This window comes from Lynx rufus, unplaced genomic scaffold (genome assembly GCF_022079265.1).
Source record: "Lynx rufus isolate CCGP_SWC_20201006 ecotype Redwood Valley unplaced genomic scaffold, mLynRuf1.p SCAF_9, whole genome shotgun sequence".
NCBI classification, from domain to species: Eukaryota; Metazoa; Chordata; class Mammalia; order Carnivora; family Felidae; genus Lynx; species Lynx rufus.
Window position 1 is genome coordinate 1,705,102 of NW_025814897.1, and position 16,474 is coordinate 1,721,575.

General features: G+C 42.1%; 1 protein-coding gene across 1 annotated transcript in view; it reads left to right on the forward strand.

Moving 5' to 3' along the window:
* Positions 1-16,474, forward strand: part of DYNC2H1 (dynein cytoplasmic 2 heavy chain 1) — a 348,687-nt gene that overhangs the window by 84,790 nt on the left and 247,423 nt on the right. Inside the window, exons 42-51 of the mRNA XM_047072515.1 lie at positions 651-910; positions 1,742-1,988; positions 2,991-3,142; positions 4,116-4,260; positions 5,679-5,781; positions 6,342-6,509; positions 11,973-12,103; positions 12,506-12,754; positions 13,483-13,591; positions 16,124-16,237. Coding sequence (XP_046928471.1) covers positions 651-910; positions 1,742-1,988; positions 2,991-3,142; positions 4,116-4,260; positions 5,679-5,781; positions 6,342-6,509; positions 11,973-12,103; positions 12,506-12,754; positions 13,483-13,591; positions 16,124-16,237 — 1,678 coding nt within the window. The remainder of the gene's footprint in view (positions 1-650; positions 911-1,741; positions 1,989-2,990; positions 3,143-4,115; positions 4,261-5,678; positions 5,782-6,341; positions 6,510-11,972; positions 12,104-12,505; positions 12,755-13,482; positions 13,592-16,123; positions 16,238-16,474) is intronic.

Below are 16,474 nucleotides of genomic sequence, written 5' to 3' on the forward strand. Positions count from 1 at the left end.
GCATTCAGTAGAATAATAATGCATTTATCAATATGTACATATAAACATGTATACTTTCTCCTTTGAACTAGTTTATGATATTTTATGATTTTATTAAAATTTTATAAAGTAATGTTTTAACGGGCTATAGTTTGGACCATATCTTGTTAGACATGTTTGAGGCTACTTAGCCATATGACTAAATATAATTATTTAAATCATTTTTAATTGTAGAATAATACATATTTTTAATCATGTGCTTAACCAGAACAGTTTTGGCAGTTAAAAATGCCAGGATGGATTCAGCATATTTTCCTTAATAAATTTAAAGGTATATTTCAGAGCCACTGTCCTCCTCTCCCTCTGCCCCTTCCCCACTCACACTCTCTATTTCTCAAAAATAAACATAAAAAAAAAACCCACGTCATTTAAAAGTTGAATGTATTTATATCTTGGTGTATGTGCAGACTAGATGACTTATATTTTTTTGCCTCAGTGATGATTTAGAGAAGAATAATTGACATAAAATGTTATCTTAATTATCAAAGATATTTGGTAGCAAATTTTTGTTGTTAAACTAAGATGACTGACTTTGGGACATTTACTTTGAAGAACTAAAATTTCACATACTCGTGGAGTTGGAGTATCTATCACAACTTTTTCCTCTTAAGGTTTTTACTTGGGCACGAGAGTCTCCTCCAGACCCTCACAAACCAATGGATACCTACTATGACTCAGGTCGGGGGCGACTAGCATCTTATGTGCTGAAGAAGCCGGAAAACTTGACCGCCGATGATTTCAGCAACAGCCAAACTCTCCCCGTCATTCAGATTCCTGACATGCAGCGAGGCCTGGATTATTTCAAACCCTGGTTAAGTTCTGATACTAAACAGCCATTTATTCTTGTAGGACCAGAAGGATGTGGCAAAGGGTAAGAGCAGAAAAATGTTGACTGAAGTGCATATTGTGGATTTGTACTCCTCTCCTCACGTGAAATCGTTTCACAGCCCTGTTACCTTTCTTTTGGTTAAAGTAGCATTTACATTTTCATGGAGGACTCTTTCCATTGTCACTACTTGTAGAAATAATACGACTTTAGATTAGATTAGAGAAGAATATATCTTTTTTTTCCTGCCAGGTTATGTGTTTTCTAGGGGAAAGAGAACGATCTGGGAAGATAGTCTTCAAAAGAAAATGAGTGTACAATCACCACAAAAACTGAACCCCTTCGATATATTTACACATTATTATTTGCTTTAGTTATAAACAATGAATCTTGAAGTTAGCTTTCTACTTAAAAATAGCTTTTATATCAGTATAATTCAGCTGTTTTTCGTGTCTACTGAGTGTAGTTTCTGAAAGGAAAAGAGACATGGCTTATTAGGTTCACATTTTTAGTAGGAATTTAAAAATTCTATAAAATCATTGTACTTTTTTTTTTTTTTAACTCTTCAACTATAGGGAACCAGTTGGTATCTTCTGTATGTACTTTATCAAATTAAATTATTTGTGTAAACTTTGTTTTTGCTGAAGGAGTTTCAAGGGTGCTTTAACATACAAATGTATTTTTTTATATTGTAAAAATTAGAAAGTTGCCTGTTTGTTAAGCCACATCCGTGTTTACCACTTTCCCTGTAAACATCATCATATATAATTTAGAAACTGCAATATTTATAAAAAGAGGAATTTTATGTGGAATATAAGCGGCATGTTATATTTGAGCACGTTCAACACACAAAGGCAAATGTCCTTCCTCTCCCAGGATGCTGCTGAGACACGCCTTTTCCCAGCTCCGGTCCACTCACATCACCACGGTTCACTGTAGCGCGCAGACCACGCCTCGACACCTCCTGCAGAAGCTGAGCCAGACTTGCCTGGTGATCAGTACCAACACTGGTCGAGTGTACAGACCGAAAGACTGCGAAAGACTTGTTTTGTACTTGAAAGATCTCAACCTGCCCAAGCTGGATAAGTGGGGGACCAGTACTTTGGTTGCGTTCCTACAACAGGTGGGTCTTATTGCTTGAATGTTAGGATATAACTGGAAACACCTTAATTTCATTACCTTTCCTTAGAAAACCCACTTTCCTCCTCAGGGCCGGTTTTGTCCAGTATGTTAATGGAAACTCAACCCCTGACGCATGTAGCGATCTTGTTCCAGGGCTGTCTTTTTTCTTTTTAAAGTTTTTATTTTTAAGTAATATCTCCACCCAACGCAGAGCTTGAACTCACGACCTGAGATCAAGAGTCTCGTGCTGCACCAACTGAGCCAGCCAGGCGCCCCTAGAAAGCTACTTTCTTCGACCTTCTTCCTTGTAAAAGTTAGTATTACGTGGAGGTGATACATGACAGGAAGAGTGAAAACAGCCTTGCCCTATGCTTATTACCTGTCCTTTATTCCTAAATAGCAGGGAGGCAGAAGCTGGGGTGGATGTGGGATTTAGGGGGAGTTGTGGCTTCATTTTTCTCGTAATTCCTTCTTTAGAGAACAGGTAGACTCGTGCCCCTCTCTGGCTTCTTCAGCTCATGGCTCTCCGTCTTTACCTGTGGAATGGCAAAGGTTGGAGACCATATGTTCTGTCAGTGTGGTTTCCATCACATTAGAAGCCCTAAGGTCTACATTAGAGTTTATTCTGTTTCTGTGGGTTCAAATTTAGCTTTACTATGTAACCGTAGAATATGATACAAAATTTATAGAAGAAAACCAAAATATTTTCCTTATGTTTTTCCTGATTTCTTTTACTTTTTTCCCGATAATTGCTGGTAGATTTATAGTGTCATCTGGTTTTTAATGTTTATTAGAAAAAACATTTTTAAAATGAGGCTCATTCAGCTAACATTAATTGAATACATAGTCTTCAAGAGTATTACTCTTCAAGCTTAAATTCTTGAGTTGGATAGAGGATGATGGCTGCATTTGGAAACACTTGAATTTCGTGCCAAAATATTTTCTATCAGAATTAGAAAAATCCTAAGCATAAAACATTTAAAATACATTTATTTTCAAATAGGTATTGACATATCAAGGATTTTATGATGAAAATTTGGAATGGGTTGGTTTAGAAAATATTCACATTGTGGCTTCCATGTCAGCTGGAGGAAGACTGGGAAGACATAAGCTTACCACCCGATTTACTTCTATTGTCCGTCTCTGTGCTGTGGAGTATGTATCTCTGTGTTTTTCATTGTTTTTCCTTTGGGGAGCCGTCTTATATATTTGAATTTTATTGAAGGTATCCATTAATGATATTTCCTCAAAATGAAGAATATAAAAATACTCAGAACTTAAGTTCTGATATTTTTTTCCCTGTCCTTCCTAAACTGAAGGTGTTAATCAGCTGTTCGTAAATATTAGAAATAAAACACAACTGTTTTGTATCATTTCTGTTCTAAAATATCATATCAGTGTTAGGAATTTGAATGGTCGATTTTAGAATTAAATATTTTACGGGTTTCATAAAACAAAAGCAGTACCCATTTTATGCAGAGTGCACGAGGTGGAGTCGGTCACGTTCGCCGTGGCGGCATTAACCCTGACGCGTGCATCCAGTGCCACGGCCCATCGTTGTCCCAGGGACTTGCGGGCTGTATGATTATAGCACTTGTCCTGTGTTCCATTGGGCCTACACAATCTTATTTTCATGCTAATTGAAACTATAACCGTCTATAACATTCTACTTTCAGAAGTGTTAAAGCCATCAGTTAAGCTGTAATGAAATAGATTTCGGTTTGAGAGAAACAAGTTGATTTCATTTGTGTGAATAGTTCTACTTTTATGGTTCTGAGATGGATTAGTGCTCTATGGGTAGGCTCTACTCGACTCAAAATACTTTTTTTCTTGAGAAAAATATACCTTTTTGTCTTTTCTAAAGATCATGGTTTTCAAATAATTGTGTTTCTAAGTAATTTCACTGGGATCTTCTGGTAGGACCCTCTGTTTCACAGCAGATACATAGAGAGGTCTAATGTGGTTGAAGTCAGAGTAGGGACCATGAGCCTGTCCTTAGTCCCCGGGGAAACCTCTGGTGTCTAAATCTCAGGGCAGCACATTGGGAAAACCACTGCTGTAAGTGAACATTAAAATAATTTAGAACGTTGATTCTTCTAAAATAATTTTCTGATATGTCCTTTTTCAGTTACCCAGAAAGAGAGCAATTACAGACAATCTATGGAGCATATTTGGAACCAGTTCTATATAAAAATCTGAAGAATCATCCTATTTGGGGTTCTTCATCAAAAATCTATCTCTTAGCAGGGTCTATGGTACAAGTGTATGAACAGGTATATATATTCATTTATGTTGTTCTTACCATGTCTATTGGTTCCCGTCCCAAAGGACTGCCTTTAGTGCTGGCTTATGTCGACACTTCAGCTTTCTTTCCCTCTTCTTTACTAGACTTTTCTACTTGGGGAGTGGGCTCTGTGAGGGCATGTGCTCCGTGTGCTTTCTTCACTATTGACTCCCCTGGCATGGTTTCTAATAGACAGTCAGTATTGAATGAATGGATCACTGGTAGATGGTTGGTTATTCTGTTACCTGCTAAAATTTAGCATGTTCAGAATGTTCTTCTTTCCCAAACTACATCTTTCCCCTGACTTCCATCAGTTTCTGTCCTCTAGGCTTCAAACCCAGAGTAGTCTTTGAGGTTTCTTTCTTTCTTGTTGCCTGTGAGGAAATGTCTCAAGTGTGTTTCCTCGGCAAAGTGGGGACAGTGCTAAAAACAGGCGTTGCGGATGCAGAAGACGTCTGTTGAGTACCTCCTTTTCTAGCACTGGTCCTAAGGGTGCAGAGATGACGGAGTCTCTGTTCTCTGGAAGCTCACAGACCAGTGAGGGGCCCGGTCACGTACGTGAACTATTAATACAGTGTGATGAATGTAACAGTGACAACATGCGCAAGTTGCAGAGACAGTGTAGAAGAAGTGAGTAACTTTGTTGTGCGTGGTAGTTGTTAAGGAGAGCGGAAGTGTGATGTGAGTTTTGAAAAGTGAACAGAAATTCAACGTGGCTGGAGAGGAAGGATCTTCCTAGGAAAAGGGACCGGCGTGTGAAAGTCAGGGTGGTATGTGTGGAAGGTGCCCCGTGTAGTTTGGAGTAGAAGTGGGGAAGTAGAGTCAGCGAGCAAGGGTTCCTTCGTTTCGATTTTGAGTGAATGGAGATGTTACGTGACCAAGGCCACAATGAGAGCAGTGGCTCTGTGGGTGGGGGAGGGAAGGCACCGGTCCCGGCGGGTTGTGCATCAGGCAGTGACACTGTGGTCCCTTAGAAGTTCAGTGACTCTGTGAGCAGAAGGCAGTTCTGGAGTTCCCAATGCCGGGAGCTGTGTTTTCCGGGACCTGCGGGGCTATGGCATCGCAGCCCCTGTGCAGAAAGCTTAGGTTTGCCTTCCTCAGGCCCCTTTCCTTGGCATGGCTCTTTACCTCTCTTGTTATTTTTTCTGTGGTCAGCCTTTGCAGTTTGCTGAAGCCTTTGAAGAGCCCCTGTTGGATGTTTTTAAATGCATAAAATATTAAGATAACTACGGAAATCAGTTCTATTGAAATACAGTTTCTACTGACTAGTACAAATTGGGCATTCCTGTGAGTCTACGGTGACTGAAAAGCTTATAGCATTATTACATATTTGGAAATATATTACAAATACTTACATATTACATATTTAGACAGCAGACAGATGGTTTACTGCACTGTATTTTCCAGGTACGGGCCAGATTTACAGTTGATGATTATAGTCACTATTTGTTTACTCCGTGCATCCTTACCCAGTGGGTTCTTGGCTTATTCAGATACGATTTAGAAGGAGGTAAGGTTTGCTTTCATTATTTTAAATCACTTACCTTTCTCTGGAATGCCACAGCGTATCTGTGTGTGCGCACGTGTGTGTTTATGTTATGTACTGTGTTTGTAATAGGTATGTTAAATGAGTATTTAATTGATGACAGTATTCCAAAAATTACAATTAAAATTATGTTAATATTAAATTTAAACATTAACATTCAATTTAAACCTTAATATTGAAATATAACATCGTGGCTTTTCTTCTAAACTTTATGATCGTCACTGTTAAAATTTGATTTGGGAAAAATAAAATCATTATTCGTGTTTGATACTCTTTTTAGAATTAGTATTTTTATTGAACCAGGGATAATGATGCTTACTGTATTTTATAAATGATCAAAACAACTTTACCAACTTATTAACACATTGAATTTTAATTTTTTCCCCTTTTCTTCTTTGTATCTGACGCCAACGTGACGGTATGCAGATTCTCATTCTTTATATCTTTCTAATACTGTGTTGAAACAGACTATTTGCAAGTCATTTGAACTTTCTTAGAACTAAAGAAAATGTTCTCTTTTTTAGGGTCCTCAAACCATCCACTAGATTACGTGTTAGAAATCGTAGCGTATGAAGCACGGCGCTTATTTCGTGACAAAATTGTTGGTGCAAAGGAACTTCATTTATTTGACAGCATTTTAACATCAGTGTTTCAAGGAGATTGGGGCTCAGATATATTAGATAATATGGCAGGTAATCTTTGTGGAGTTTATGTGAATATATAAATGTTTTGAGAACCGTACCCTTATTTTGTCTTACTAATAGCATGATTTCATATACTATACAAGTGAAAAGTTTGGATAATTTTAATTTTTTTTTACTATAAGCAAATGCTCTTTTCCTTTTTGCTAGATTTCAATAATCATATGCTAAATAAAATATAATGACAATAATTGTTTTCTTGGATTTAGCCATAGTGTTTTATATTTTTAATTCAGAATTCTATTTCCTGAAGGATTTTTACTGGCAAATGTTTTTCTCAAGCCATATGTGTAGGAAACTTTGAGACCATTGGGAAAATTCGTATTTTGATTATAGTTAAGCTTTGCATTCTCCTGGCTGTCACTGCTCACGACATCGTCAGCATAGAGCTTCTCTCAGGCTCTGGTTACTGGCTTCGCCCCTCGTAGGACAGGCTGTGTGTAACGCCACTCCCCGCCAGCAGCCCAGTTGCTTTGGCATCTATTACCGCTTAGTCACCAGGCTGCGCTCTGAAGACTGCTCAGGGGGTGGTTTGTGTGATTGGAAAGCCATCACAGCGAAAGGGCTTTTGGTACCGTAACGTGGAGACCGTAACATGGAAGTATTTCCCAATAAACCCCTTTCAAGCTGCAAAATGAGTTTCTATCCTGTTAGACTGTCTCATGTAGTACGTTCTACATCTACGTTACCAGATTTGACTGGTCCCAGGGTCATGGTTGCATACAGCCAAAGGGGATCTGGACTGTTAGGAAGATGTTGAGCCTGACAGAGGGAATTTTCTTGGAGCTGCTAGAGTTTCAGAATCAGGAAGTGAGTTGGAGAAGCAAGGCAGGTTGGCATGCCTGGTGGTAGTTGGAAGTTGGCTTGATTTTGAGTGTGGGTTTGTCAGGGCTTCCTGGAGTTCTCATTGTGTGGCGTGGAGAGCTTTGTTTTCTAACCGGTGCAGTCTTTCTCAGTCTGAGAATTGGGTGTGTAGTGTCTCTTCTTGCAGAGAAAGGAGCATGTCCTTTGGGCCTTAGATAGTGTCAGTGTCTTATTGGGTATCTGAATTCTCTAGCGTTTGTTATCTTTCAGAGCCTCCTTTGTAGGATTCAGTAAATAATATATGCTTTTTTTCCCTTACCATTTTACTTTTCAAGGAAAGATTGCATTTTTAAAAAAATATAGCCTTGATATATGTTCTGTGTAGGCAAATAAGATTTTCACATAGTGGAGTATTAAGAAAAATTTAATCTTGGAGAGTTAAAAATAAATGAGATACATTCCTGTGCTCAAGAAACGTGTAATCTAGTGGTAGATGCAGATGTGAAAGTCTTTGTTTGCAATGGTAGCTATTGATAGTGTGTTTAGACGCCATGAAAATTTGTGCAAGTAGTTAAACTGTTAATTATAATAGAGAATGAAGTGTTGTACGATTAATCTAACTTTTCTGAACATATTTGGGATAAATGCTAGATGGTAGATATGTAGAAGAGGTAGAGACTAATTCTTTTTTGAGGGAGCTACTTTCAAGCTTTTTAAAATGAATTTTTTTGGGACGTCTGGGAGGCTCAGCCTGTTGGGTGTCTGACTCTTGATCTTGGCTCAGGTCACAATCTCATGATTCATGGGCTCGAGCCTGGAGTTGGGCTCTGCACTGACAGTGCGGAGCCTGCTTGGGATTCTCTCTACGTCTCTCTCTGCCTCTCTCTGCTCCTGCCCTGCTGGTGTGCTCTCTTTATCCCTGTCTCTCTCAAACAAAACAAACTTAAAAAGAAAAGAATTTTTTATCTCGTGATCATCATAGATTAACCTACAGTTGTAAGAATTTACACAGACCGAGCACACGTGCCTTCTACGTGGTCTCTCCATGGTAACAGCTGGCGGAATTACAGTAGAACGTCTCGGACAGGGTGTTGGCATCGCTCTAGTTTTATACAGAATATCACCACAGAGATCTGTCGTGTCGCCCTTTTGTGGCCACATCTGCTGCTCTGCAAACCACCCTTCTGTTCTGTGTTTAATTTTGCCGTTTCTTACTTTCGATCAGAATAATTCTCTGCAGACCCGTGCGGGTGGCTTGGGGTTTCAGTGGTTTGTTCCTTCTTAGTGCTGAGTAGGTGTTCAGGTACACTTCCATTTCCCAAACGCTTTACTTGTTGAAGGCCATCTGGGTTATGTTCGGTGTGTGTTAGACCGTTAGGAGGAAGGCGCTAGAACAACTCATGTAGGGATTTTTACGTGAAAATACATTGTTTGTCTGGGATAAATGGTCATCCGTGCACTTGTGGGAGCGTCCGGTGCTTCTGTGCTCGGTGTTTGAAAACCACCACCGACTCTTTCCTACAATGGCTGTGCCACTTCCCATCCCCATCAGCAGTATGGACGTAAGCCAGGTGCTGCACATCCTCGCCAGCGTTTGGGGTTGTCTCCACTGTCCTCCAGTCAGCCGTCTGGTAGCGTGTCTGGGTGTGTCATCGCAGTCTGTGCTCTGCCGGCCGCCAATGCAGCTGGACGTCTTCTCGGGCTCCTTCGCCGCCTCTGTATCCTTTCAAGTGACATATCTCTGTGTGCGTCTCACTCACTTTCTCTTGGGATGGTTTTTCTTTATTGTTGAGTTTTGAGCGTTCTTTGTGTATTACAGACACTAGCTTTTCGTTAAATACATGGCTTGCAAACACACTCTCCCCCACTGTCACTTGTCTTTTCATCCTTTTAATAGGGTCTCCCACAGCTAAGTATTTTAATTTTACGAAGCACAACTTACTATTTTTTTAATGGTTATTTATTTTGAGAGAGAGACGGTGTGAGCAAGGGAGGAGCAGAGAGAGAGATGGAGACAGAGAATCCCAAGCAGGCTCCGAGCTGTCAGCACAGAGCCCAATGCGGGGCTCGAACTCAGGGAACTGTGAGATTGTAATCTGAGCCAAAACCAAGAGTCGGACATTTAACCGACTGAGTCACCCAGGCACCCTGTCTTATTAATTTTTTTTTAAGGATCTTTTGGTGTCAGGTTTAAGAATTCCAACTGGTCCTATATCCTGAAGACTTTCTCCTACATTTTTTTCCTAAAAGTTTTACGGTTTTGTTTTAAGTCAGTGGTCCGCTCTGAGTTAATGTCTGTATAAAGAGTGAGACGGGGTCACTTTACTTGCTGATGGATGCCCACCTGCTCCAGGGCCATTGTTTGAAAAGGGAACTTTGCTCCCTTGACTTGGTTTTGCCCCTTTGTCCGAAACGGGTTTGTGTGACTATATTTCTAGGTTCTCTGTTTTTTTTCCATCGATTTTATGTCTGTCCTTCCACCAGGACCCCGCTGTCTTGATTCCTGTCATATAATAAATCTTGAAATTGGGAAGACTCACTTCTACTTTCTTGTTCTTTTTTGGAGTTGTTGTAGCTATTTAAGTTCCTTTGACTTTCTAGATCTATTTTACCTATAAATATGGTTGCTAAGCTTTTGATAGGAATTGCATTAACTCTGCGTATTGGTTTGGGGAGGATTGACACCTTCATTATGTTGAGTCTTCCTTTCCGTGAACGTGATTTATCTGTCTGTTTATTTGGATGTTCTGTGTTTTCTTTCCTCAGTGTCGTCTAGTTTTCACCATGTAAGTGTCGTACGTACCTTGTTAGATTAACACCTACGGTTGTACAGGTTTTGAGCACTGCAGACGGTGACAGTGTGTGAGGATGATTCTACTGAGTGAAGTGGAGGGAAGGGCATTCCAGACACGGGACAAGCATATGCGTAGAATCACCGGCTAAGGGAACTGGAGTGTGCGGTGGGATGCGGATGCAGACTGGAGGTGCAGGTGGCCAGTGGAGGCAGATTAGACGCAGATGAGGAGTTGGGCTGTTTGTCCTCAGGCGGTGGGGAGCTCTGTGCCGGTGGAGTGCTGGGGCACAGCCCGCCTGCCGCCTGTCGTGTGCTTCTCTGGGAGTGGCGAGGGTGTAGCCAGAGGGACAGAGGCTCGAGGCAGGGATCTGAGCCGGGGAGGCACGATGACACATGGAGATGATGAGTTCAGTTTTCTGTGTTTCAGGTTTGCAGGTGTCTTGAGTGTCTTTGGGGGCATCCTCGTAAGGTTTGTCAGGTCTGGGAGGGTAGGGGAGCGGCCGTGTCTTTCTGTCCCCTTCTCTCCAGCAGGGTTCTCCCTGCGGAGAAGTGCAGGGTTGAAACTCAGGTGTGCCGTAGGCAAGCCTGTCAGGCATGTCTGGAACGCCTGGAAGTTTGGGAGCACACGAGAGCTTGGGACGCTTGCCCGGAGAGAGGTGGTGAGTAGGTTTGGGCCTAGAGGCCGTCGCTGGTTCAAGGCACAGAGCAACATGGAGTAACTCAAGGGGGGTGGTTAGGGTTAAAGAAGAGCAGGCTGAGTTTGGATCACAGGGGAGGTGAAAGTAAAAGGGGTAGGCAGGAGACTGATGACACGTGGCCGGGGACTGATGAGCGCGGGCGTCCAGGGGCAAGGGGCTCGCTCCAGGAGCCCAGCGGGTGATGAGGGCGCCTTGACCACGATGGAGGTGCGGTCTGGCGGTCCCGGCGGGGTTTCCCAAGGCGGGGCCGTCGTGCGGTGCGGTGCGTCCACAGCTGGCAGATGAGGCAAGAGACAGGAGAGAAGCTCAAAGAAGCTGGGGTCCCGGATCTTACGGCCTCGGGGCCCAGCCTGCGCCGGCGAGGGTGTGTGCCCACACGCATCAGGAGGGGAGAGGTGTGCAGACTTTCCTGTGTGCTCATGGGGACGCCCCTGTGAGGGCTTTCAGGGGGAGTTTCTGGGGGTTTTGTTTGCTACTTAAAGTTCAGCGAATTTTTCTTTGAGAATTAGGGCTGTTGATGGTAGTAATAAATTTGTGTTCTTGCACACGGAGAGTTTTGAGTTTGTTTTATATGCCAATTTTATATGTTTTAATCTACAATTTATGTGGACATTCTGGAGAAGGAGAAGGGAAAAGGGAGAAATGGTGGAAGTGAGAACCCTAGGGGAGCATTAGGAGGAAGATGTTTCATTTGGGGAAGAAGTGGGGTCGGAGATAGAACAGGGACACCATCAGTTCCTTGTCAGTAGTAGTTTGATAGTGCAGTGAGGTGTGGGTGCTGTAACTGAGTTGATTGATCTTATGAACTACGCTGTATAGGAATTTACCTTTGTGTTTCTGGGGATCGTCTTACTTGGGCTGATGAACTTTTCAAGTTTAGTGAGCGGGGTGCACGGGTGGTGCAGGCAGTTGAGCATCCACCTCTTGGTTTCGGCCCAGGTCTTGATCCCAGGGCATGGAATTGAGCCCTGCGTTGGTTCCATGCTGGGTGTGGAGCCCGCATGAGATTCTCTCTCCCTCTGCCCCTGTCCCACACTCTTACGCCGTCTTTCTCTCTCTCAAAATAAAAAATAAAAGTTGAAAAGGAGCAATGCAGTTCCTGATGCTGCCATTACAAATAACACACAGAAAACAGAAGAATACCTTTTATTTCTACAGACAGTTTCTATGTTACGTGGGGAGCCCGACACAGTTCAGGAGCAAGGCCAGCCCCCGGGCAGCCCCTGCCTCCACACGGAAAACCGCTTGGGAAACTGAGCTCTGCAGATCTCAAGGATGTTATTAAGAAGGTATAATCTCAATCAGGAATTTGAGTTGGGGTTTTGTTATGATTGCAGGCATTTAAAAAGCATCTTGTAAGCTTTTTGAGACTTGCAAAGATTATAAGTTGACATTTTGGTAATTAAACTGATACTTCTCACTATGTCTTACTAGTTATATGGATGATGTCCACAAGTATGTGACTATTGTGAGGCCTTGAACTTGCCTGGCCTCATAGAAGTCTTTCTGGAGGAAGTGCCATAGACCTGGAATCCTGGTTAGGCTGTGGGGTGTGAGATGACATACAGTCACACTGAAGCCTTTCCCAGAGTGTATCAAAACTACACATCTTACTCTAGATAATTAACATTTTTATTCTATAATTGAGTATATATTAATTATAAAATATTCTTTGTGATTTTTTTTAAAAGGGCCTCATTCATTATGGACGAGATAACCAGATGTTAGATATTTTACTTTTCCAAGAAGTCCTGGAGTATGTGTCCAGGACAGACAGAGTGCTGAGCTGCCCCGGGGGCTCCCTGCTGCTGGCGGGACGCAGCGGGGTAGGCCGCCGCACCGTCACGTCCTTAGTGAGCCACATGCACGGGGCCATGCTGTTTTCTCCGAAGATCTCCAGAGGGTATGAACTGAAGCAGTTCAAAAATGATATCAAACATGTGAGTTACTCAAAGTCTTTTGCTTTATTTGGTTTTACATCACAATTAGTTATTCTAGAAGCCTTCAGAGAGAACTTCACGTCTCTGAGATGCAACATAATCTTTAATTTTGATGACTATTTTCCCCGTGGCTATTAGAAAACTCTATTTTTATGTACACATAGGAAAAAGATTCTTCGTACAATTTCTAGCTTTCAGGTACCCCAGATTATGAGACATTAGGTGGGCATGGAAGATAAAAGGATAGAATTTCTGTAGGACATATGTGGGTATGTTTAAAAATGATCATCTGTCTTAGTTGTAAAATAATTAAGATTTCCCTCAACTATTTGTTCGTGGACTGGATTTATTTTCCAAACTCTATGGCTAGAGTTTAATTTTTCGTTTTGGTAACAAAGAAGAAAAGGAAGGGGGGGGGGAAGGAGGAAAGTGGGAGGGGAGGAAGGAGGGATGAGGGAAGGAAGGAGGAAGGAAGAAGAGGAGGAAGGAGGGAGGGAAGGAAGGGAGGGAGAAGGAAGGAGGGACGGAGGGAGGAGGAAGGGGGGAGGAGGGAAGGGAGGAGGAAGGAGGGAGGGAAGAAGGAAGGAAGGATGGAGGGAGGAGGAAGGGAGGAGGAAAGGAGGAGACAGGGGAAGAAGGAAGGGGAGGAGTTTCCTTACATAAAGGACAGAAGTCTGTGCCCGTGCTGCCGTGTGATTGGTGCGAAATGAGATTTTGTGATGGTGCAGGTGCTGCATCTTGCCGGTGTGGAAGCTCAGCAGGTGGTTTTACTTCTTGAGGACTACCAGTTAGTCCATCCCACCTTTCTGGAGATGATCAACAGCCTCTTGTCTTCAGGCAAGTGCATGATTTCTATTCCGAAAAGTAAAAATAGTGATGTAAAAATTATTCAAATAAATTACCTTGTGTAAAAGTGTGTCTCAGAGAACATTTGGCTTGGGTTTTACTAAGCTGACATGGGGTGAAACGCTCCCACAGCTGGAGAGTTGAGAAGCCTCATTTTTATAAAACCAAGAGACGGAAGGATTTCATAAACAGGATTATTAATGTCGGTGAATGTTCCGAAGAGCTGCCATCTCACCTGCTTCTGGTGGGACTGCTGGCTCTTACCTTTTGGGAAAGCTCCCAGCCAGTGCTTGTTTAAAAAAATGTGCTGTGCCCTTGAATACAGCACTTCTATTATCTGTGGAAATAATCGAGTTAGTGTGCACGGAAACACATGGTCCAGCTTGTAAGAAAACAATCTGACGGGCCCTCACTGTCCAGCATTAGTGCAGTTGCTGAATAACGGCCTTCGTACGGGTGTGTGAATGCGGGTACATTTTCAGCCTCTGAGGCCTCCTGTTTCCCAAATTGTGGTCCGCTCCCGTTGTCTGTTGAGCCACCTGACCTTTTCTGTGGCTTCCTGGAGAAGACACTTGCAGTTTCCCACGTGTCTCCCTTTTCCGAAGAATTTATGAAATTTATTAGAATCTCTTCATGAGTAATCATGGTTAGAGTTGGTATGAGGTGGCTTAGTTTTAGACTTGGACCGAGATTGTTTTGTTATTTAAGTACAAAATAAACCTTGTTAAAAGTGAGTTTCAGCTGCATGAGTTAATCCATTGTGGAGACTTGCAGACAGACCTACGTGATGCTCGCGTTGGCCCTGGTAAGCTCTGAGATGAGTGGTCTTTTTTTTCCAGAACTTAGCAGCTTTGGTTGATGAAAACATTTAATTTCTAGGCCAAAGTGTCTCTACACTTGGGTGTTCCACTGAGAGCAGACCGGGACTCTAGAGGACAGGTGGCCGGCCAGTCTCTGGCACAAGTTCCGCGGCTGCTGTGGTAGGAGCGAGAGGTCCTGGGCAAGCTTGGGTGTCAGGACCTTCTTACGGCATAGCCTCCTGAGATCTTGCTGCTGTGTTTCCTGCACACCACTTCCCTTGTCACTAGATGGAGGCCTTTCATTAGGGATGAGATAGACTGGTCTACCAGATACACAGCTTTTTGTTTGGGGTTTTTCATTTTGTTTTGTTTGTGAAAGCAAACATGCAGATGAGCGCTGATGTGGGAATTATTGTTTTTATCTTAAGATAAGTTGGGCGTTGTCATCAAGTTATAACTGCAAAAATCATAAGCTAAATTTTATCGACATTTTTAGCAAAAAAGTATTTGAAAAATACTTTCAGAGAAAATAGACCTTTGTCTCTTTTTTTGTGTCTTAAACTCTTATTTTCTATAGAGGGGGTTTACGCATGTAAGTAGAGCTAACTTTTCTTGTTAATTTGAAGGAGTCAAAAGTGTCTAGGCATGGCTGAAATTTATGGCAAGACGTAGAGTAGATTTGTGTGTGCGTGTGTTTGGATACGTACCAGCTTGGGGGATGGGCAGCATTCCCACACCTCTGAGTTGACCCTGAAGAAAAGTAGGGTCTGCCTGTGGTGGGACCTGCATGAATGCCCTGCTTTGGACATGTGGCCCAAGGGTCATCTTAGAGTTTCTTGCAAACTTTAAATATACTGGCTTAACAGAGATTTATTAGACACCTGTTATGTGCCAGATCTGGTTCTAAATACTGGGTTTATAGAGGTGAATAAGATATAATTCAGCCCTCTATTAAATACTCATAGTCTTAATCCAGTTTGATTTGCCTTTCATCACTCTGTTGCCTTATAGCAGGGCTATGGGTTAGTTCTCCTGATGCATAATGCAAGTTCACCCATCCATCCATCTATTCATCCATCCATTCATTCATTCATTCATTCATCTAATAAACATTCATGTTCCAGGTACTTTGCTAAGTATGTTCTAAGATAAATGTTGAACATGATCAAATATTTGTCCTCTGGGAATTCAGAAGCTGATTGAAATACTTCATGATTACATGATGTGATAAATGCTGAACTGTGATATGTTTAGATACGTGGAAAAAAAAGATCCTTCCCCAGTGCACGGGAGTCAGGGAAGGCTCATGGGCATGGGGGTCGGTACAGGAGTGTCTCATAGGGCAACAGGAAATATGGGGGGGGGGAAATGGGCAGAGGAAGATTGTGGGTATAGATTCACTATATTTATGGAACACACAGAAGTTCAGATGCTGGAATACAAGGTCTTGAATGCGAGGGGCAGAGAAGCAGCAGGAGAACCTGGAAAGATGGCTAGATGGCTAGATTATCCGCTGTCTTGAATGGCTTGCTTAGGAATCTGAGTTTTATCAAATGAAGGCGACAGGTAGGTTTGTTAGTATAGAGGCGATAGGATCATGTACTTTTGGGAACAGCGTGAATAAGAGCAGACTAGTACAAACACAGAGAAGGTATTGTAGATGTAAAATGTGTTTGGATTAGGGTATGCAGCTAAAATTCAAAAGAAGTGCAATATTCCATAGGTGAAGTTCCTGGACTTTATACCCTTGAAGAATTAGAGCCTTTGCTGTTGCCTCTTAAAGATCAGGCTTCACAGGATGGTTTTTTTGGACCAGTCTTCAGTTACTTCACATACAGTAAGTGACTGTATTCAGTTAATCAATTCAAACTCTGGTTCATGTGAAATAAATACCATTTAATTTGCTGTATTTGCTAATTAGGTTGCAAAGGTATCTTAAATCTTGGGTCTGTTTGGTATTTTGGTACTTTTGTCTTTTTCACGGTGCTTTCAGAAAACACGTAAGTAGCCTGAAGGCTTACCTATAGTAAAAGCATGTTAGCACAATTTTAGCAGAAGACAAGGCAGAAAGTGT